At 44.8% G+C, this 22,500-nt stretch overlaps 2 protein-coding genes and 1 long non-coding RNA gene across 5 annotated transcripts in view; 2 read left to right on the forward strand and 1 right to left on the reverse strand.

The window, feature by feature from the left end:
- Positions 1–22,500, reverse strand: part of mrc2 (mannose receptor, C type 2) — an 82,581-nt gene that overhangs the window by 9,894 nt on the left and 50,187 nt on the right. Inside the window, exons 10-22 of the mRNA XM_063184708.1 lie at positions 21,885–22,000; positions 21,468–21,616; positions 20,744–20,958; positions 12,583–12,725; positions 12,257–12,353; positions 11,617–11,746; positions 11,354–11,386; positions 7,056–7,219; positions 6,291–6,456; positions 5,771–5,913; positions 4,632–4,746; positions 4,178–4,338; positions 3,140–3,248 (exon numbers count right to left, since the gene is read on the reverse strand). Coding sequence (XP_063040778.1) covers positions 3,140–3,248; positions 4,178–4,338; positions 4,632–4,746; positions 5,771–5,913; positions 6,291–6,456; positions 7,056–7,219; positions 11,354–11,386; positions 11,617–11,746; positions 12,257–12,353; positions 12,583–12,725; positions 20,744–20,958; positions 21,468–21,616; positions 21,885–22,000 — 1,741 coding nt within the window. The remainder of the gene's footprint in view (positions 1–3,139; positions 3,249–4,177; positions 4,339–4,631; positions 4,747–5,770; positions 5,914–6,290; positions 6,457–7,055; positions 7,220–11,353; positions 11,387–11,616; positions 11,747–12,256; positions 12,354–12,582; positions 12,726–20,743; positions 20,959–21,467; positions 21,617–21,884; positions 22,001–22,500) is intronic.
- LOC134435696 (uncharacterized) lies at positions 9,030–9,740 on the forward strand. The gene is made up of 2 exons (XR_010032064.1): positions 9,030–9,264; positions 9,648–9,740. It is a non-coding gene; the product is annotated as an uncharacterized LOC134435696 (long non-coding RNA).
- Positions 14,575–18,431, forward strand: LOC134435678 (uncharacterized). Of its 3 annotated transcripts, none has more exons than XM_063184728.1 (5): positions 14,575–14,687; positions 15,107–15,162; positions 15,243–16,921; positions 16,952–18,231; positions 18,342–18,431. In XM_063184728.1, exons 1-5 carry the CDS (start codon positions 14,677–14,679, stop codon positions 18,349–18,351), a joined length of 3,036 nt encoding a protein of 1,011 aa, XP_063040798.1. In that variant the 5' UTR covers positions 14,575–14,676; the 3' UTR covers positions 18,352–18,431. The 3 variants fall into 3 exon arrangements, with proteins under 3 accessions (XP_063040798.1, XP_063040789.1, XP_063040805.1); XM_063184735.1 differs by having other exon boundaries at positions 14,576–14,687; positions 15,243–15,823; positions 16,139–18,231; XM_063184719.1 differs by having other exon boundaries at positions 15,243–18,231.

Here is a 22,500-nt window from a genome sequence, read left to right on the forward strand (position 1 = left end):
GCGAGATTCAATCGAAATCAGATTCAAACATGACTGTTTCAGCTCTATTTAATGCCCCATAATCATTAAATGGAATGGGACCCACATATCTACTGGATATGTTTCAGCTGTATGCACCAAACAGGTCACTAAGGTCAACGGAGAAGAATTTGCTGGTGATTCCAAAAGTCAAAACAAAGTGTGGAGAGGCAGCCTTTAGCTTCTATGCTTCACAGCTTTGGAACCAGCTTCCAGATGACGCAAAAAAATGCACCCACTATTGATAGCTTTAAATCTAGACTCAAGACAAAGCTGTTCTCAGATGCTTTCCCCTAGCTCAAATTCTTATTTTTATTTTATTTTTTTTATTTTATTCTTATTATTATTTTACCTTATGTTTTATCTTAATGTTTTAAATGTTCTTTGACTCTAATATAATTCCTTCTTTCTTCCATGTTGCCTTTCTTTTTTTTGCATTTGTTAATCTTGTGAAGCACATTGAGTTGCACCTGTGTATGCAATGCGCTATACAAATAAACTTGCCTTGCCTTGCCTTGCCATAACAGTTTCCATATTTTGACTTTGTTAGCATGTGCTTTATGTTTCTTGTGTCTGCATGTCTGTAATGCATCCATATTTTTTCATCAGATGCTTGCATGGTTAGTCCTCCATGAATAAAAAGTACAATATACAAGAATTTAAAAAAAAAAAAAATTGATCCACCTCTATTCTGCATGCATTACTGTGGGCAGACTAGGAGGAGAACTCAAATGTCAAGTGCTATAAAGAATTGGTTTGAGGCAAAACACAACAGCAGAACATAAAAAAAAGAGTTTGAATGTTGTAATGTCTCTGGTGCCATATCAGGGGAATTTTATGAGCGCTTCACAATAAATGTCTCCAGCATACACCTTTACGAAATAAAATGAAATACCAGGGTTCCCACTCTAATTCAGATATAAAATTCCATGATTTTCCACGACTTTCCAGACCCAAAAACACAGAATTTCCATGACCACTTCCGTTAAAAAAAAACAATGTTAAGTTTTTAAAAGTGTGTATCTTCCAGCCGACGCTGAGCCACCGCCAGACTAAAGAGGGCTTATTACATCCTAAAATGTTGCACATTACAGCGAGAAACCAAATCCTCTCTGTCTAAGCGTTGTGGTATAACCAGCAAGAAACAATGTTATACACGAAACAGAAAAAGTTTTCGCTTCTACTCAATTGTTAGGAAAATTCCATGATATTCCATGACTGTGCATGCAAAATGGTAAAATTCCATGATTTTCCATGACTGGAAAAACTTTTATGAAATTCCATGAGCCGTGGGAACCCTGAAATACGTTCTGGAAGAAATAGCGCAGTGCTTTCTGCTTTCCAGTACTTTGCGTATCCTGCCAAGGGTAAAGGGCAAAACCCAAAGCAACATTTCCAAACTTACAGTATATGCATGTAAATGCCAAAACTCCCAAACAGTTGTGTGAAATTAAAACTAATTCCAGCTTTGTATTAAACATAAACTAGTGATTGATATCAAAGATGTTTTTGAATCTCTGCCTGTGAATCATCTGAACTCTATTCTTAAGTCTTACCCTAGTTTCATATACAGTGAGAATAATAAGAAGTATTTGATCCCTAGCTGATTTTGCTGGTTTGCCCCTCTAATAAAGACCTAATCAATCAGTCTAAAATTTTAATGGTAAATGTATTCTAACATGGACAGACAAAATATCAAAAAAGAAAATCCAGAAAACAACTTTAAAGAATATACTTTAACACATTTGTACTAACGTCAGTTCTGGCCAGGCCATGGTAGTCAAGAAGCTTGCCGCCCTCCCCTTCATCTAATTCATTCCTAATTGATCCAGGTGCATTCCCTCAGCTGATAATCTTTCTTCCCTAGTGATTGGCCACACAGCTTCGGCACGCCTTTTAAATTCTATTCACTTCCCCTCAACTGCATGCTGGCTGCTCGGTTTTTGCTACCCACCACCTCCCCTGCTCCACCTTGTTGTGTATGATGTGACATGCTCTCTTGTCACATCGCTTGGCTCTGTTCATGGGGGGTTATCTCTCGCCCTGTCCTGCTGGGGTGAGAATTCCCTAAACTGCTGCTGCCCCCTGACTAAATGCTTTTCCATGCTGCTCATGGAAATAGGGGGGTTCCTCCGAACAGAGCTATACCGCCAAATGTAATTCATAATTTCAATAAAAGAAATTTCATTTATATTCTTCTCTTGTGTTTCTTGACTGAAATGGTTCTGACAGAACTTACTATTAATACTCACTGTATGACAATGGCACCTAGGCTGTTTGGGATGCAGGACCCAAGTTCTTACAGTTCCTCAGTGACCTCTACCCTGCTCGTACAATCCACAGTACATGGCAGTGCATGTACACCTGCGTGCGTAGTTCGTGGCTGAGCATATTTCATGCCATGTCAATTCCTTCGTTAAAAACTGCTGCCATGTTTTTTCTCCACCTGAGCAGTTGTCTCACTGTCATGGCCAGTGGAGCGCAAGATGCATTGTGGGTTGTGGCTGGAAACGTACCAGATGGCCAGCTTGCTCTTTTGTCAGGAGCACTTGAAGGCCGGCTTTGATGGCCAAAGTTAGGATGTCCTCCTGACTAGGTCGGTACTGTACGATGCAGGCACACGCGCACACAATTTTGCACACATGCATCTTTGTGACTCTCTGTGTGTGTGTGTGTGTGTGTGTTTGTGTGTGTGTGTGTGTGTGTGTGTGTGTGTGTGTGTGTGTGTGTGTGTGTGTGTGTGTGTGTGTGTGTGTGTGTGTGTGTGTGTGTGTGACAGAGAAAGCGATATAGAGAGATAGAGAGAATGGGTGCATGTATGTGTATCTGTCAGCGTGTGTGCATGAGGAGTGTGTGTGTGTGTGTGTGTGTGTGTGTGAAGTGTATGTGTGTGTGTGTGTGTGTGTGTGTGTGTGTGTGTGTGTGTGTGTGTGTGTGTGTGTGTGTGTGTGTGTGTGTGTGTGTGTGTGTGTGAAGTGTATGTGTGTGTGTGTGAAGTGTGTGTGCGTGTGTGTGAAGAGTGTGTGTGTGTGTGAAGAGTGTGTGTGTGAAGAGTGTGTGTGTGTATGTGTGTGTGTGTTTGTGCATATGTGTGTGTGTGTGTTTGAGTGTGTGTACATACCTTTCCTCTTCATGCAGATATAGCCGTGCTTCTCCGTCTCGCACCCTCGTGAGGCCCACATGCCTGTGGTCCGCGCCGGGCTGCCATGCTGCATGACCACACAGTTGCCCTGGCAACACATCATTATGAGGTCATCAATAAGAGCACTGAGCACTCGGGCTATGCCCATAACGTTACCAGAGATTCTTTAAGTATATAGAGATATGCCAATGCAATAGGTTGCTATGGGCACCTAACATGACCAGGTTCCGATCTGCCTAAAGGGGCATGTCATAATACTCCTAGCATTGAATAGAACAGTCCTTAGGTCTGCCTAAAGGGGGATTTCCCCCCACCTCCCCCTTGCAATAATAGAACCCGGAAACAATGGGCCAATGGAACCTCTCTCTCTCTACTCTCTCTGACGTTACACTCTTTCATTCACCAGAGTACTGTATTTCATAGGATGCGAGAGGTACTTTGTTTTATTCCAAAGATAGTGAACTATGTGTAGAGTGAGCATTTTGGATCTGGCCCAAGTTCCTATATGGCACGGTTAATAACGGGTGAAATGGTGAGGAGGAGTAGGCCGAGGAGAAGGAGAGGAAGAAGAAGAAGGAGAAGAAGGAGAAGAAGAAGAAGAAGAAGAAGAAGAAGAAGAAGAAGAAGAAGAAGAAGAAGAAGAAGAAGAAGAAGAAGAAGAAGAAGAAGAAGAAGAAGAAGAAGAAGAAGAAGAAGAAGAAGAAGGAGAGTGGGAGGGAGGGAAAAAATGTCCAGTGAAGCAAAAGGTACTGTAGGTGAGCGTTGGAGAGGATGACATGCCTGGTGTGCTGTGGAGACTGGGAACCCACTAGTTTGACGTCCTCTCGGGACTTACGTGGTACGTCACATGGTAATCAAACATTTCAAACAAGCGATTTAAGGTTAGGGTTAGGTTTAGGGTTAAGGTTAGGGTTAGGGTTAGGGTTAAGGTTATGGTTAGGTTTAGGGTTAGGGTCGTATGACGTAAGCGGTAAGTACCGAAAGGGCGTGGAATTAGTGAGTCCCGTGGAGACTGACCTTGGTGGTTTGTGTTCCACTGTTGTCTTTGGGCTCCCCTGGGGCCCAGTTGGTGTAGCTGAGCAGGCCCGGCTCCTCCCAGTGGAACCGGGCCTTGGGGCTGGAGCTCAGGCCCACCCACATGTGGAAACTGGTGTTGGGCAACATGGTGAGCAGGAAGGCTGCAATGCAGTGGAGAGACAGGAAACACAGGGAGAATGACAAACACCATAGAGGAAGGACAGTCACTGTTATAATACAATATTGATGATGATACTACTGATGTTTTGGGTGACAGAGACAGACAGAGAGAGAGAGAGAGAGAGAGAGAGAGAGAGACAGAGAGAAAGAGAAAGAGAAAGAAATAAAGTACCTGTTTAAACACACTGCACAATGTACTGTAAGTGTAAAAAGTATGCATTTGCATTGCATGGCTTAATGCAGTAGGTGTGTGAGCATCTGTTGTGGACAGTACCTTGCTCCACATGGCTGGGCACCGTTGCCAGCTTGGCCTCATGAGACTGGCAGATAGAGCTGGCAGTGGACCAGGTGGCGCGCTCCGACTCGTCATGCCCAATCACCTTATAACACTACAGACAGGTCCAAAGGGGGAGGAAAAACAAGGAACAATGCACAACACGGTCGAATAAAAATCATTGTCAATAAAGCAAATGGTATGGAAATACCATTACGAAGAAAACATTTTTTATTTTGTGTGAGTACAAACTGTATTATTATGAGAACATTATTCAGTTCATATTTAGCATAACACACTTTTCATTTTCAGGTGTTCACACAGACCAAAGGTGGCCAAAGAAGAAAAAAAGAGGAAAAATGCAAAGGGCTCAAATAAAATCATCGTAACTTACTATAAAACTATATTGTAAACAAAGCATTAAGGAACCATCTTTGGGTTGTTTATTATTAGATGAATCAATTCAATCCTTTCGAGAGAAACAGTTCTCCTTTTCATTTTCAGGTGTTCACGCAGAGTTCATATGGCTACATTTGCATCCTGCAGACAGATTTTCCAGGATTATCCCGTGATTTAACATGGGGATCTGGCACCATACACTTTTGGGATGAACTCCTTCTAGAGGATACAGCACCTCCGGAAAAAAAAAACCCATTGGAAAATCTCACAGTCTAGGCTCAGTGTGAAAGAGTCTTTGTTAATAGCTCAAGAGGTACAGTACTGTACTGCTATGAAGACAATCACAACAGTGACTTGTGCCTTTCAAGGTTACCTTTCACACATAAAGCACCTTTGGAAAAAGCCAGAGAGGAAAATCCTGTGAGACCTGGCTCAGTGTGAAAGAGAGCCTTAGTGGAAAATGTGCTGCCCTGGGGAGACCATTAAGGAAATGTTCCAGCGCTTGTCACGATGTGTTGAATCATGGGAGTTGTAGTGTTTTTGTAAAATGTGTAAGCTAGGTGCACATCCAACAAGAAAAAAGAAACAGTTGTTATGGGTGCTGAATACGGGTGAATGCATGAAAAAGGGAAAAAATAAATATCCGCACACCGCACGTATGTCAATAAATCACAGTAAGAACGCCTGTGGACGATGTGTGGATATTTTTTTTTCCTTTTAAGTAGTAGTTATTTTTTTACCTTGTGCAGGAAGGGACTCCATCCGTCTGGGCATCCTGCCGACTGGGGGGGCAGGGCTGGGGTGGGGGGCACCGTACCCGTGACGTTCACTCTCTTGCAGATGTAGCGGTAGTCAGACTGGCACTTCTGATCCGACCACTCACCTGGGGATAGAGAAATAGTGAGAGAGAGAGAGAGAGAGAGACAGAGACAGAGACAGAGACAGGGAGAGCCAAGCTCAATGTGTGATTGGTGTAACCCTCTTCTGCAGTGGCACATGAATGACAACAAGTAACATCGTGTGCGGTAGCCTCCTCCCTCTGCTGTCTCGTCTGTGGAACTGCGCTTGTGTGACAACTTTGAAGGAGGAGCACAGACCAATTAAGGACAGAGTTGATCACAAATGTACCAATAAAACAATCAAATGCATGTACTGTAATCAAAATATAAATGGAGCCTTGTTGGTATATGAGAGAGAGCGAGAGAGAGAGAGAGAGATAGAGAGAGAGAGAGAGAGAGAAGATTGTACATCCTTACTCACCTTCGCTGCCGGTCATGTAGATGCACTTCTTGTCTCGGCTGATGGGGTAGGGCCGGCCGGCGGCCCAGGACACGTAGTTGAGCACCGAGTGGTCTGACCAGCGGAATCGGCCGTCGCCCTCATACGTGTGCAGGCCCAGCCACCAGTTCTCCCCCCCCTTGGACACCTACAGAACGTGTGGAGACAACACAGGATGGAAGCCAGTGGAGAGGAATAAGTACTTTATAGTGAACATCATTCAATTTAATGAACTCAAAATACTCCACAGGACCACAGTTTCAGTTCATCCAGTTCACCATAGTGGGTTGGATGCATTTACTTTTCCTTTGAAATCCAAAATGGATATTTAGCAGCAATAATGGGCAAAAATGTTGGGTGTCTGCATATGGGGGCATTGGGGGTTGCAAAAATATTCTCAGGTGCACACACAAAGGGGTCCCAGCACAAAACATTTGGGAACCACAGCCTTAGGCCAGCCGCACATTGGCTCCGACAGCACTGCGGTGCACTTTCGCTTCCGACATAATTCGGACCCCCAAACCCAATTTCACACGAACATAGCATTCAAAGTCAATGGGCGGCGCCGACAAAATAGAACTTGTCTCTAATTGCTATCTGACATCAGGGAATGTCCGCGTACATCGGCGCCAGTGTGCAGGGTTCTATTGAAAACAATGGAATCGAACTTTTGCTCAGCAGTGCTCAGCACTTTGTCGGAGCCTATGTGCGGAAGCCCTTACTGTGACATCCAGCCGGTCCCCTCACCTTGGCCAGCGTGTCCCTGAGGAAGCTGTCCTCCGGGGCCGAGTGGATGGAGGTGAGGGATGCCGAGGACCAGGAGCAGATCCTCTGGGCCTGCGACCAGGTGGAGCGGTGCTCCGAGAACCTGTACTCCGCCTCCTCAAACGCCACCCAGCCCAGCGACGAGTCTGAGGGGGGTGAGGTGAAGTGGGGTAAGGTGAGGTGGACAGAGGGGGGGGTGGGTGTGGAGATGAGGTGTCCTCTCCACATAACAATGACACTTCTACTACCGTCCTACAGGATCAGTACTTGAGTCAGTGAGTGCATATTAATATGCGACCTTGCCTCCTCCACTTGCGCTTGTCTCCTCGTCCCGCCTCCTGGCCCCTCCTCCGTGGAGAAAACGATAAAGTTTCCCAGCTGTCAGCCTAGCCACAACAACTTTTGAGGGACCGTTTTTCATTCACCATCCCAATTGCAAATGAGAAAAAGACTCTACAATTGAGCTTTTGCAAGATATTGAAATATAATGCTGTTGTCAGTGATGTCATCATGACGAGAAGCAAGTGGAGGAGGCAAGTGGAGGAGGCAAGGTCGCATATTAAGACGCACTCAATTATGTTTTTTTGGGCTCAGACGTCAGGTGGTACAACCACAGCTAATGGCCATAGAATGAATTACCGTAGTAATTGGAAATGAATGTACTGCAATGAATATGCTTCTTAGATAATCCACTAAAAACAAAAAACCCATCAAATCCATAAAATAGTAGCATTAGCTGTGCATACACCACTCTGACATATAGTACTAATAAAACGTCATTGACCCATCGGTTACACTTTACTTTACGGATCGCTAATAAGGTGTTAATTTCATACTAATTTCTCAGTAATTTCAGTCTAATTTTATGGTAATAACTGCTTTTTATTAGTAATAACAGCAAAATAACCATATGGTTTCCAGTGCAATTACACTATAATTTCTCATTAATAACAGCAAAAATAACCATACAGTTTCCAGTGCAATTATGCTGTAGTTTCTAGTTAATAGTAGGCTAATGGAAACAGCTACTGTGTCATCATAGTAGTTAGGTGGTAGGTATGCCAGTAACTAAACGGTATCAGCCGAAGTAGTTTCATACTAATTAGGCTACATCAGGGCCGTAATGTGCAATATTTCCTCTTCCTATGTTATTGCATAGAAACGACCACCCAAGCATCCTTGTATTATTTCTGCTTAATTACCTTGTAAACAATTGAGTAGTTATATGGAAATAAGATAGAATCAGGGCCGTAAAATGCATTATCACCTGTTCCACTCAATTTTATGGAAATTACATATTTTCATGGTCTTAAAATGTCTTATTTCTTATTTCCACTCAATTACTTAGTTATTATCTTTTTAAATATAGACTAGCCTACTAGGAAGTGATTCAAGTACACAGACAAACACATTGTGTGCAAAACTTTATTTATTTTTCCAATCAGTTATGAGATTCATGTTCACTGATGTGAGGTTGTCAATCTGCCACCATCCAGAGGAAGTCCTGTGAACACAAACAAACAAACAAACAGAGAAGTCAACTGCAAGACCGGTTTCACCACGTTTATTTTTTTATGTTATCAATTCACCATCGCTAAATTTGCTTCTGAAATGCAGTACCATGTTAAAATGCACGTTGTAAATCTTCCTCAGGCTGACATCGTTGCTGATTTACAAAGGCAAACTCTAGCTAGCACCTAGCTTCAGTCATTGAAAACATGGTGGGCAGAGCTAGCTAGAACTAGTGGTTTCCATGTACCTCTGTAGGCTATGCCATTTCAGCACAAACACGGCTGATAAGACGTGTTTGCAGTGTATACAGTTAAAATCCTTCAATGCTCAGAGACAAAATGAAAGCAGGTTAAAGCTAGAGCTACATTAAAAGTTCGTTGTCGGGAAGCTTACCTTGCCTGGCTCTGCTGCACTGAAGGTTGGAACTAGCTCGCGGTGGCGGCGAGTCCTGTTGTTGCTAGGCAACGAAAGTTTGGTTACTGCAGAACAGAAGCGTCTCAATTAGTATACTTCTGTACTTCAAGCACACTCGTTCTAGTTGTACGCTGCCCGCTCTGCTTGCAGTATGGCTCAGGGACGCTGACGTTGTTTAATTGAGTACCCTGACACACAAGGGTGGAGTTTGAGACGCACCACACAGTGCTTTCGCACGCAGGCAGCAACCAGGGTAACTTTCAAGGTGAGCTAAAATGGTCTTGATGTTGATTTCATCCACCTTCAATCGTCGAATTAACTTTAGCTTATGCAAACATGTTTTATGAGTTAGTGTTAGGTTTATGTTTGTTTCTGGAAATGAAACGGCATACAGAAGTACCTTTACAATGGAAACCACTAGCTAGCTCTGCCCACCATGTTTTCAATGACTGAAGCTAGGTGCTAGCTAGAGTTTGCCTTTGTAAATCAGCAACGATGTCAGCCTGAGGAAGATTTACAACGTGCATTTAACATGGTACTGCATTTCAGAAGCAAATTTAGCGATGGTGAATTGATAACATAAAAAAATTAAACGTGGTGAAACCGGTCTTGCAGTTGACTTCTCTGTTTGTTTGTTTGTGTTCACAGGACTTCCTCTGGATGGTGGCAGATTGACAACCTCACATCAGTGAACATGAATCTCATAACTGATTGGAAAAATAAATAAAGTTTTGCACACAACGTGTTTGTCTGTGTACTTGAATCACTTCATAGTAGGCTAGTCTATATTGTATTAAAAATGGTAATAACTAAGTAATTGAGTGGAAATAAGAAATAAGACATTTTAAGACCATGAAAATATGTAATTTCCATAAAATTGAGTGGAATAGGTGATAATGCATTTTACGGCCCTGATTCTATCTTATTTCCATATAACTACTCAATTGTTTACAAGGTAATTAATCAGAAATAATACAAGGATGCTTGGGTGGTCGTTTCTATGCAATAACATAGGAAGAGGAAGTATTGCACATTACGGCCCTGATGTAGCCTAATTAGTATGAAACTACTTCGGCTGATACCGTTTAGTTACTGGCATACCTACCACCTAACTACTATGATGACACAGTAGCTGTTTCCATTAGCCTACTATTAACTAGAAACTACAGCATAATTGCACTGGAAACTGTATGGTTATTTTTGCTGTTATTAATGAGAAATTATAGTGTAATTGCACTGGAAACCATATGGTTATTTTGCTGTTATTACTAATAAAAAGCAGTTATTACTATAAAATTAGACTGAAATTACTGAGAAATTAGTATGAAATTAACACCTTATTAGCGATCCGTAAAGTAAAGTGTTACCGACCCATCTATATGTGTAGAAGCCTGACATTTTCACACAAAGTCGGAGAGATGACCCTCCAAAGGTCTTACTGTGAAAAATGTAATTGACATCATTGGTGGTGGACCTCACCTTACTATTTTATATGAAGTACTGTAGAAGTCAATGACAGTGAGTGAGTTAAACTACAGAACTTTTCTTTTCGGCGTCTTTTCAAGAGGTACAGTTATGTTACACTGAGGGGATTCTCAATTAAGCAATGGCCACACCACAGTACACTACATTACAAAGCGCTGCTACATTACACTTGCATACGCTTTCATTGCTACATTACAAATGCTTCTTCGTGTATACAAATGCTGCAATAACTTGAATAGGGAAAATAGAACTGGTGCTTGAATTACGGAGTAAAAGTCCACAGTGAACATCGTTACTAAATAAACAAGGGCGTTGCCTTTAGTTTATTCGGGCCTTGTAAGGTTGGGACTAATGTAAAATTGAAAGAAAACTGTCTGCACACTTAAAGCCGAACTGAGCCCTGAGGAAAGTCAGTAGACCGAAAGCTTGGCCTATTATTAAAAAGAACACAAAGGGGATTTAAGTGTGCAGACATTTTTCTTTCAGTTTTACACAGTTTTTGTTTATGTTTGGCACCTTTTAATCGAGAGTGCGGTGTGATCCGGTGAAACAAAGGTTGGGCTAATGGAAATGATCCAGTGGTGCTGAGGCAGCGGAACTAGGAATGCCTGAACACAGCAAGTTTAACGGTTACTAAATTGGGGACTTTAATGGTTGCTGAATCATTAAACGAGTTTTTATGATGACTGAGGAAGTACCGGTAATAATAAACCCTGTGCTAATTTATCTCATATACATATTTATATTTTAAATTTACATGACACGAATTGTCTTGTGATTTGACAGCGCTATTTTACTCCTGTGTGTTTTTGCCTGAGTGAGAGGGTGTCAGTGTGCACATGTTTTATGAAACTTAATGCAATTCATACCTTCATTTGCCTCTGGTATGGTCTCCTTCACCCCTATGAACAGAAACAAACAAAAACTTTAAAAACACCCCAGCGCATAAATACATAAATACATAAAATGTATAAAATAAAAGGGCACACATATTGTACTGTATATCAGACACACACATGCATGTATACACAAACACACACACACACACACACACACACACACACACACACACACACACACACACACACACACACACACACCTCCTCTAGGCTTTAAATGGACAGACACTCACCTTTAGGAATTTTACAGATCCAGTCCAGCTCTGACTCGCAGTGCATCGGCAGCCAGTGCCTTGTAGCCAGATCCAGGGTCACGCACTTCCGCATGGGGGAATAGTACCTCGCAAAGTTCTGATACGCATACTGGAAGAGAGGGTTACGGAGGATCAGTTGACAGAAAGGTATATAACAATATAAAAAATAGAAAATTAATTATTAAAATGATTACTTAGGTATGATTACTTATTCTGGGTCATTATGGAGTAAAATATCAAGTAGACTAAGTGTTTTGTAACTAGAAGGCTTAGCACATTGACTGTCGAGTAAGTATGATAATGTACAATAAAAATACTTAGTATGATAATGTACAATAAAAATACTTTGATTGATTGATTGACTGACTGAAATGACTACAAATGGCACCACTGACTTGAAGATCAGACCTCCACTACAGAGCTACTATCCACTTTAATATCCACGGTTACAAGAGCAGCACCATTACTATGTGGGTAGCAGTTACTAGTGCTAAGTGATTCACAAGCAACCCAACTGGAATTGGCAGATCAGAAAGGCTATGGGAGCGTGATGAATATGAAATAAACGGGGTAGTAAGGTGGATAGACATCACCCACTGCATGAGATTTGTTCACTTACAGGAGTTTTATCGCTCCACTTCCAGCCATCGTTGTCCAGTGGGTTCTGCCGGTGCAGGCCCATCCAGAACCAGTGCTGCTCATGATCCTCCGACTCACTGACCACCACAAGAATAAAGAAAAATGGTTTATTTGACAGGAACCGACCATGGATATTGACCATTGAACATTGTGACATAGTAAGTGAGGCATGACAAGTACGAAGATGGGAATAGTATTTGGTCAGTTATTCTTCAAATGTGATTCATTATTAAAATAAGGTGACATTCATTTTTAAACGCTTAACAAGACTCACACGCACGCACGCACACACACACACCCTCTTACCCAAACTTCTCAAGAAGAATCTTCTCGATGTAGTTCTCCTCCTCTGGTCCGCTGATGCTCAAGAGGTTTGCCCCATGGCTGGAACAGTATGTGTGAGCCTGTTGCCATGTCATTCGCTCATCCACATCACCTGAGTGAAACACCTGATGGAGCAAATGAGACAAAAACTGTTAACAAGGAACAGGCCAGGCACAGAACCATTATGGGTGCATTCCAATATGTGAACTCCCTTTCTGCCTAGCTCCCTTGCATGCTTGTGGCCTCACGATGACGTCACTGACGGCAGAGGTGTATTTTGATAACTTGCAAAAGCGCAATTCTAATTTGTAATCGGTATAGTGAATGAGGAACAGTCCCCCAAAAGTTGTTGTGGCTAGGCTGACAGTGGAGGAACTTTCTTGTTTTCTCCACGGAGGCGGGGTGTCAGTAAAACGCGACGCCACAAGCACTGGTCGAGGACAGGAGTCTGCATATTGGAATTCACCTTAAGAGTCAGATAGTGGCAGCAGGTGTGTGGCGCTGGGGTCATCCCTATGTTCCCCGGGTCCTATGTTCCCCTTTACCGGGGAACATAGGACCCTTTTAAAAATAAAAAAAAAGTTCCCCATTGCTTCAAAGTAGACTGCTGCCACATGGCAAAGTGCAGGTTGCTGTTGCAACTGTGGCAGGTTAGGTTTAGGGATAGTTTTGGGAAGGGCACAATTTGAAAACTCAGAAACATACAATGCGGGGAACTTAGGACCCTTTTTCCAAAATGTTCCCCGCTGCTTCCAAGTAGACTGTTGCCGGATGGCAAAGCGCAGGTTGTTGTTACACCTCTGACAGGTTAGGTTTAGGGATAGTTTTGGTCAGGGCACAAATTTACAACTCAGAAACATTTCTGACAGGTTAGGTTTAGGGATGGTTTTGGGAAGGGCACAATTTGAAAACGCGGAAGCATACAGTGGGGGAACATAGAACCCTTTTTTAGAAAAAGGGTCCTATGTTCCCCGGTCCCATACATAGACAGGGGAACATAGGACCCGGGGAGCATAGGAACCGGGGAACATAGGTACGCTCCCATGGCGCTAACTGGTGAAGATTAAGACAGACAGTGGACGTGTGCCTATCCACCTTACAAGGGTGGCACCAAAGTCAGGCTAATCCCATTGACTGCTGTGTTCAATTTTTTTTTTTACAGAACATGAAATCATTGCCTATGCACATAACCAACTCAAATGTTAATGTAAATCTTACCTCATTATACATAACCAAAAGAACTCAAGAAATGCTGTTGAAGTGTGCATGTCAAAATGCTAAGATCACAATAGTTATTATTTGCCATGATACTAATCAATCACTCTGAAAACTAGCACAATTGCTACGTTTACATTTTTTAACACAGAAATAATAATTCAGAATTAAATAGATATGTCGAGTTTGCTTTGATCTTTCATGCTAGGAATTAGAAGTCCAAAACTACTTAACACAAACTAAACCCTTCTGGTTGTTAGTTAGAAAACTCAACAAATGCATGCCTCTATTAAATATTCACCAAGCTGTTATCTCAAACACATGACAGTAGCTCAGGAACTTTGCCAAATGTTGGCAAAGGATTAGATGGTGCAACAATCTATGTAGCATTTATTTAGTCTTTATTGTCAAGAAAGTTTAAAATTATAAAAACCCTTCAATAATGTGAAGCGACTTGTGCAATTAAAGTTAATGTGAATCTATACTGTGAGTGTGAGCACTGGATGTCATTACTGAAGAAGACCATTATTGGTAATGGCACATGGCAACAATGATCACCTGAAGCCAGCTGCCTAATTACTTCTCATGAAGTAAGGTATGGCTAAGAAGTTAGCTAATTTAGAGTCGGTCAGTGAAAATGTTCAGAGCCAATTGGTAAATTAGGAGTAAGGTAGTGTCAGGTGCATACTGCTAATTGGTTAAGAGTTGGCCAGTGGAGGCGTGCCAATAAAACCCACAGCATTCCTACGTGGGAGTTTTTGCTGGGGCAGTTGCTGCAGCTGTGGCCAGAACTGCTGTTGGGGATTTTGCGGTTGCTTTTGGCCAGAACTGCTGTTAGGGATTTTGCGGTTGCTTTTGGCCATGGCTTTCAGGTATATTGTTGTGATATTTACCTCCATTACCTTTACCCCATTTTAGCCTAGTGCACCTGCAAAAAACGCTTTCTAAATGCCTAAGCCCTTTTTGGGAAAATGTGCCCTCTGCCTATTAACCTAAATACATCAGCCTCCGAAGCACACAATAAACATGAAATAAGGTGCATTTAAGAGCTAGGACCCATATCTTGCATTTGAATGTGTTTATTCATTGCCAACATGCCCACATTTTCAATCAAAAAACATCACAAGAGCCTGAATGCAGCTTATATCTCGCTCCAGGCCCAAAGGAAGGTTCCAAGGTTCCTGATATTGATGTTGATTTTGTTGAGCATTTCAAAGTATGTCTCAGTTTGATTTTTATGGTTGTCTTTGTAATTTAGAATACTTCTCTGTACAATGTACTGTATTTACAGGTTGTCTTTGATGTGCCTTGCTGTCTTGAGTGGAGTATGTGGTCAACATCAACAAGGTATGACTTGGTCATGACTAAGAAATTTTGGGTCTTGATGGAATATTTGCAAAAACTAAATGACCATTTCCATACTCTAGGGCCGAAGCCTCCAACAATGGACAGTGGATCTACGTTGTCCACGAATGCCCTCCCTGTAGTACTCATAGGAGATAAAGTGCATTACAATGAACCATCTCTAGATCAATCAACTGGAAGTGGGGTAGGAGGGTCCCAGACAGCTTCAGCAGCATGGGAAAAGCCACAGGGATCAGTAAGCCAGCAGAGGGATACAAAGCCCCAGGCCCCAACATACAACCAGAGACCCTCGGCTGTATACGACCAGAATCCCCAGCCGTACGACCAGAAGCCCCAGGCCCCAGCGTACGCCGTGAAGCCCCAGGCGCCAGCGTACAGTGAGAAGCCCCAGGCGCCAGCTTACGACCAGAGGGAGCCCCAGGCCCCAGCGTACAACCAGAAGCCCCAGGCGCCAGTGTACGCCGTGAAGCCCCAGGTGCCAGCGTACGACCAGAGGCAGCCCCAGGCCCAAGCTTACGACCAGAGGGAGCCCCAGACGCCAGTGTACGCCAAGAAGCCCCAGGCCCCAACGAACAGTGAGAAGCCCCAGGCCCAAGCGTTCGCCGAGCCCCAGGTGCCGGCGTACGACCAGAGGCAGCCCCAGGTGCCGGCGTACGACCAGAGGCAGCCCCAGACGCCAGCGTATGGCGAGAAGCCCCAGGCGCCAGCGTTTGACCAGAGGCAGCCCCAGGCCCCAGAAAAACAGCAGTGGTCTCTGATGTCCCAGGCCCAAGCCTACGACCAGAAGCCCCAGGCGACAGCATACGCCGAGAAGCCCCAGGCCTCAGTGTACGCCGTGAAGCCCCAGGCCTCCGTGTACGACCAGAAGCCCCAGGCGCCAGCGTACAGTGAGAAGCCCCAGGCGCCAGCGTACGACCAGAGGCAGCCCCAGGCGCCAGTGTACGCCAAGAAGCCCCAGGCGCCAGCGTACAGTGAGAAGCCCCAGGCGCCAGCGTACAGTGAGAAGCCCCAGGCGCCAGCGTACAGTGAGAAGCCCCAGGCGCCAGCGTACGACCAGAGGCAGCCCCAGGGGCCAGCGTACAACCAGAGGCAGCCCCAGGCGCCAGCGTACAACCAGAAGCCCCAGGCGCCAGCTTACGTCGAGAAGCCCCAAGCCCCTGCATACAACCAGAGGCAGCCCCATGTCCCAGAAAAAACGCAGTGGTCTCTGATGTCCCAGGCCCAAGCGTATGCCCAGAGGGAGCCCCAGGCGCCAGCTTACGCCCAGAAGCCCCAGGCACCAGCGTACGCCCAGAAGCCCCAAGCCCCAGCGTACGCCCAGAAGCCCCAAGCCCCAGAAAAACAGCAGTGGTCTCTGATGTCCCAGGCCCAAGCGTATGCCCAAAGGGAGCCCCAGGCGCCAGCGCACGACCAGAAGCCCCAGGCCCCAGCGTACGCCATGAAGCCCCAGGCCCCTGCGTACAACCAGAAGGTGCCCCAGGCCCCAGCGTATGACCAGAGGCAGCCCCAGGCCCAAACGTACAACCAGAGGGAGCCCCAGGCTCAGGCGTACACCCAGAAACCCCAAGCCCCGGAAAAAAAGCAGTGGATTCCGATGTCCCAAATGTATGACCAGAACCCCCAGTCGTACAACCATAGACCCCAGTCCCCACCGAAGCAGCAGTGGTCTCCTCCGATGCCCCAGGCCCCAGCATCCGGCCAGCAGTCCCAGGCCCAAGCGTACGACCAGAGGCAGCCCCAGGCCCAAGCATATGCCCAGAGGGAGCCCCAGGCCCCAGCAAAACAGTGGTCTGTCATGCCCCAGACACATGCTCAGAAGCCCCAGGCCCAAGCGTACACCCAGAAGCCCAAGGCCCCAACATACAACCTGAGACCCTCAGCTGCATACGACCAGAATCCCCAGCCGTACGACCAGAAAGTCCAATCTCCACCGAAGCAGCAGGGGTCCAAGATGCCCCAGGCTCAAGCATACGACCAGAGGCAGCCCCAGGCCCAAACGTACAACCAGAAGCCCCAGGCTCAGGCGTACGCCCACGCCCAGAAACCCCAAGCCCCGGAAAAAACGCAGTGGATTCCTATGTCCCAAATGTATGACCAGAAACCCCAGTCACACAACCAGAGACCGCAGTCCCCACCGAAGCAACAGTGGTCTCCGATGCCCCAGGCCCCAGCATCCGGCCAGCAGTCCCTGGCCCAAGCGTACGACCAGAGGCAGCCCCAGACCCAAGCGTACAACCAGAGGCCCCAGGCGCAAGAAAAACAGCAGTTGTCTCTGATGTCCCAGGCCCAAGCATACGCCCAGAGGAAGTCCCAGGCCTCGGCATACGCCCAGAGGAAGTCCCAGGCCCCAGTGTATGCCCAGAGGCAGCCCCAGGTCCAGGAAAAACAGTGGTATCCAATGCCCCAGGCCCAAGTGGATGAGCAGAAACCCCAGACCCCAGCAAAGCAACAGTGGTCTCTGATGCCCCAGACCTACAATCAGAAACCCCACGCCCCAGCATATGACCAGAGGCAATCCCAGGCCCCAGCGCACGACCAGAGGCAACTCCAGCCCCGGGTGTTCAACCAGAAGCCCCAGACCCAAGCGTTCAACCAGAAGCCCCAGGCCCAAGCGTACGACCAGAGGCAGCCCCTGATGACCGAAGCCTCATGGAACCAGAACCCCCAGGCTGCCACAAGCCAGCAGTCAGCCCCAATGAGGCAGCAACAGATGCCGGTGTCCCAGGTTCCAGAACAGAAGCAGTGGGCTCAACCCCAGGCCGCAGTGCACCGTGGACCTCAACTGTACCCAACGCATGCAGCTGGTGGCTATTCTGCAAACTCTGGTGATGGTACTAGATACATAACCCCTGCTTCATCAGGTAAAAAACGCTACATCACAGTCACTGCACCATCAGGTCTCCAGGCCCGCTATGTGGTGAAGTCCTCTAATCAGTATGTACGAGGAAAGAGGGTCTTTTCCCAAACCACCTACATCCCTCTGGATGCTCAACCTGCTAATGCTCAACAGAACACTAAAGCTGTGCACACTGGAAGGGATTCTGCTGCCAAGTAGGTTATATTTTTCCAAAACTTTCATACTTTTCATAACTTTGTTGTAGTATGTGTCTGTATTTGTCTGCTTTAATGTACAGTATTAATATTTGGCCCTTTTCTTGCAGGAAAGGATGAGGCTACCTGGTGCTGGTCTATTTTTTTGACTAAGGTTACCATGGAAATGAAAAAATGCAATAAAGAGCTGCATGAAATGACTACTGGCTGTGTTAGTGTTTCGAAATCGTGTGACTGATAACTTTTTAATGTTTTGAAGATGCCGCAAGCTTATTTGACTGGGTGTGTTTAAGGCATACTTTACATGTGGCAATTTCCCTCTGTCTGTATACAAGTTTTAGCATAATGTGTCTCAAAGGTGTAATATTTGGCACATTTGTTTCTGTGTTTAACTGGTCAAAAGCATATCAAAAGGCCTGCTGATACAAACCAGAGCCCAGTGTTTTGGAAAAAATCTCCAGTTGGATACCCTTTTTAAAAAAGCTGTTTGGTAGGTAAAATCTGAGGAGGGGTTGGAGCAGGGTTTGCCAAACTGGGGTGCGTGCACCCCTGGGGGTGCGCGGCCTGGCATAAGGGGTGCGTGAGCTGAATAGAGCAATGGTGGATATGTGAGTTTTTTTTATCCAGCATTGATGAACATTAAGTCATTTTTAATTGTATTTAGACTTGTATGATGGAAGGGTCCATCTTAAGTGAAGTTTAACTCCTAGACTATTGGAAAAGAGGATTCCCCAAACTGAATATGCATAATGTGCAGTGAATCCATGCTTGCGTGGCCATCAGCACACCAAAATATTCGCTCAGGGGGTGCGCGAACTACATTGAAATGTACAAGGGGGTGCGCAGGGAAAAAAAGTTTGGGAACCCTTAGAGGATTTAGTGGTATGCCCATTGATGTACATCAGAACAATCAGTGGCATGCTAAGTGCCGTTACGTGACTGTGACTCTAGTCTTGGTCATGCTAGGCCAGGGGTTCCTAACCTTTTTCAACTTGGGACCCACTCGAAATTGTCAAAAAGGTTCGGGGCCCACCTCTGACCCAATTAAGAATAAAACTCAAATCAACAGCAGCACACAAATATGATTATTATTTCTGGAAAATGATTTCAAGGCCCACTTGGAATACCTTCAGGGCCCACCAGTGGGCCCCGGCTCATAGGTTGGGAACCACTGTGCTAGGCTATTACGGCTATGGTGGCTACTACAGCCGTGTTTGTAATGTCAGACTGTGCCTATACCAAAACTCATTCCTTAACCTAACCTGTCAGTGAATCGTGTGTTTTCAACAAACGTGAATGATGGCAGGCCACTTCCGCATGCTACATGCCACGAAATCATCTAACCCCTACACTAAACTCTTGTTCTACATGTAAGGCTGGAATATACTTGCTGCAGGGTGCACATGGACGAATTAATTTCCCTGCATAATTAATCAATTTAGTGCATAGTAGCTCCCTTGAACGCAAGGTATGTAGACTGGTGTGAACAGTGCAATGGTGACAACCACAACTCTTGGTCGTGGTAGAGCCAAACCATGGTGGGATATGAGACCCTCATTGAATATCTGCCTCTTGTATGATCTCTCCAGTATTGTACGCAGTGCTGACAGTTCTACAGCAAGTATGTGCACTTTTTTGCATAGTTGCACTGTGTATGCAGGGTTCTAAACGTTTTTGTATCACCAGCCAAAAAATGGCTTATACTGTAGATAGTAGTAGTAGCCTTCATTTGTCCCAGTATGGGCAATTGTTTTGCAGTGGTGGTGGTAGATGTTAATCTTATGAGCCAAACACGCACTAATTGGTCAAAGTGGCTAGTAAGTTGGTCTTTCCAACAAGCCAAACTGTAACAATTGTTGCAAGTCAGAGGCGCGCTCAGTCCCTTCAAAGAAATGTGAAAAAAAAGTTCTGGTGGGTGCTCTTTGGTACCTTGAACTTATTTGTCCAAAGTTTGTTGAAAAGAAAAAAAAACTTCTCTTCAACAAGGTATTCCAAAAAGTTTAGTTAAAAATGTCTGTTATTGTAATGACATGTCCAATGAGGACTTTTTAAAATTGCCCACACGTAGCGGCAGTTGAGCCTTCAGGGAATTTGTAAGTTATTTTTCTATGGCTCTGTTCAATGATCATAAGCAAAGCTACATCAAGGTGTACATATTCAAACCTCTCTAAACAATTTAATTATTTAACCATATTACCTCAATTTATAGCCCGGCCCCTAATAGAAACCTATCTCTTGTTATAGCCTGGTCTAAGACCATTTTAAATAAAGCCTACCTCTTTTAACAGTGTGTGTCACAGACAGTATCTCTCTCTATGGTTAATATGAGTTTTTGACAAAAGCCAAATTGTAGCCTGGTCCAAAATATTTTCGTTCATAGTAGCCTGGACTATTATTTGAGGATATATATATATATATATATATATATATATATATATATATATATATATATATATATATATATATATATTCCTACAAAGGCGAAAGTATGTGAGTGCACGCACCACAGTACCTTGTAGCAGTAGGGCAGTGTGTCAGTAGACTTCCAGTCGCTGGGGCAGCTGCCAGTCAGGCTGGGCGTGGGGTGCGGGGCTGGCGGCACGGCACTGGGAGAGGCGCCTTTGTTCTGGCGGCACATGAACTTGGCCCGCGCTTTCCCACAATCCTTCACTTCCCACAGCCCTGTGGCATGACCTGTTGCCATGGCTACGCAGCCTCCTGTCCGTGCTGTTTGCAATATGAGATGGAAGGGCTCACTACAGTATTAAAGGAGAAGTCCACTTTTTTGAACATTAAGGCCATTTTCTGAGTGGTCTGCAATGTTTTAGAGTCCCCCTCACCGTTTATTTCATGTTTGCTGCAGTCTCTGTTACTTGGCTGATTTGGATTTGATCTCAACCAGCTTTAGAATGGCCGTCTATGAGCAACTGCAACTCTGTTCTTAAAATCACCTTAAACATTTGTTTTCAAGAACAAAAAGGTGATTTTAAGAACAGAGTTGCAGGTGCCCATAGACGGTCATTCTAAAGCTGGTTGAGATCAAATCCAAATCAGCCAAATAACAGAGACTGCAGCAAACATGAAATAAACGGCGAGGGGGACTCTAAAACATTGCAGACCACTCAGAAAATGGCCTTAAGGCTTTTTTTTTTACTTCAAATCTAAACTAGTGCTTAAATATGGATACAATGTAACTAAATATACAATGTGTGCGTGTGCGTGTGTGTTTAACTCACATGGTTGGTCTCTGTTCCAGTTGGTGTATGAGACTGATTCTCCAGCCTCCCAGCGGTATGAGCCAGTGCTGCCCTGATCCACTAGATCAATCCAGAAGGAGTCTCCAGAACGGCCAAAAATCAGGCTGTTCACAAAAGCCTGCTCAAACCTACACAGACACAGACACACACACACACACACACACACACACACACACACACACACACACACACACACACACACACACACACAGAGGAGCGGTAAGTGCAAACATCCATGCATACAAATACATTTGCAGGTTCACACACACAAAAAAAAGTGTACAAGCATGCCCACTACCGACATGGCCAAAAACGGAAAAAAGAAAAAAAGTCATTCATATTGATAATTGTGTCCACATTTGTATGTACTCTATGTGAGTATGTCCTCCTTCTTACCTATTGTGTATAGTGACGAGTGTGGCGTCATTGTTGGCGCAGGTCTTCTTGGCTTCCTCAAACGACACCTGTAGCTCCCCCACCCAGAAGCATGCAGGACTGTGCCAATGCCAGCCCTGAGGTGGAAGGACCGAAAGAGAGAAACAAAAGGAAGAGAGATTGCATATGGAGAGTACTTTATTTACTGTATATAGCCCATTTCATACTCAAAAAGGCAACCCGAGATGCTTCACAAATAATAACTAGAACCTCCATGGGATTATTCGGCAAAGTCCTCCGTTCTCCTCAAGGTACCCTGAGCCCTGTCCTACACTGAGAATGGTGCTATACCCCCACCCTTGCACGCACACATGAGGCATGAATTCAATTTCTCATGTGTGCAGTTTCACAAGGACAATGTGACTTGTCTAGTAGGACTTAAACATCTTTGGACTTTCGTTTTATATTCCTGTGTGTGTGTGCGCGCATATGTGCGTGCGTGCGTGTGTGTGCGTATGCGCGTGCGTGCCTGTGTCTCCATTTGTTTTATTCATACACACACTATGCACGCGTATATACTCACACACACACACACACACACACACGCACACGCACATGCACACGCACACGCACACAC

Source organism: Engraulis encrasicolus, chromosome 2, assembly GCF_034702125.1.
Source record: "Engraulis encrasicolus isolate BLACKSEA-1 chromosome 2, IST_EnEncr_1.0, whole genome shotgun sequence".
In the NCBI taxonomy this organism is placed as follows: domain Eukaryota; kingdom Metazoa; phylum Chordata; class Actinopteri; order Clupeiformes; family Engraulidae; genus Engraulis; species Engraulis encrasicolus.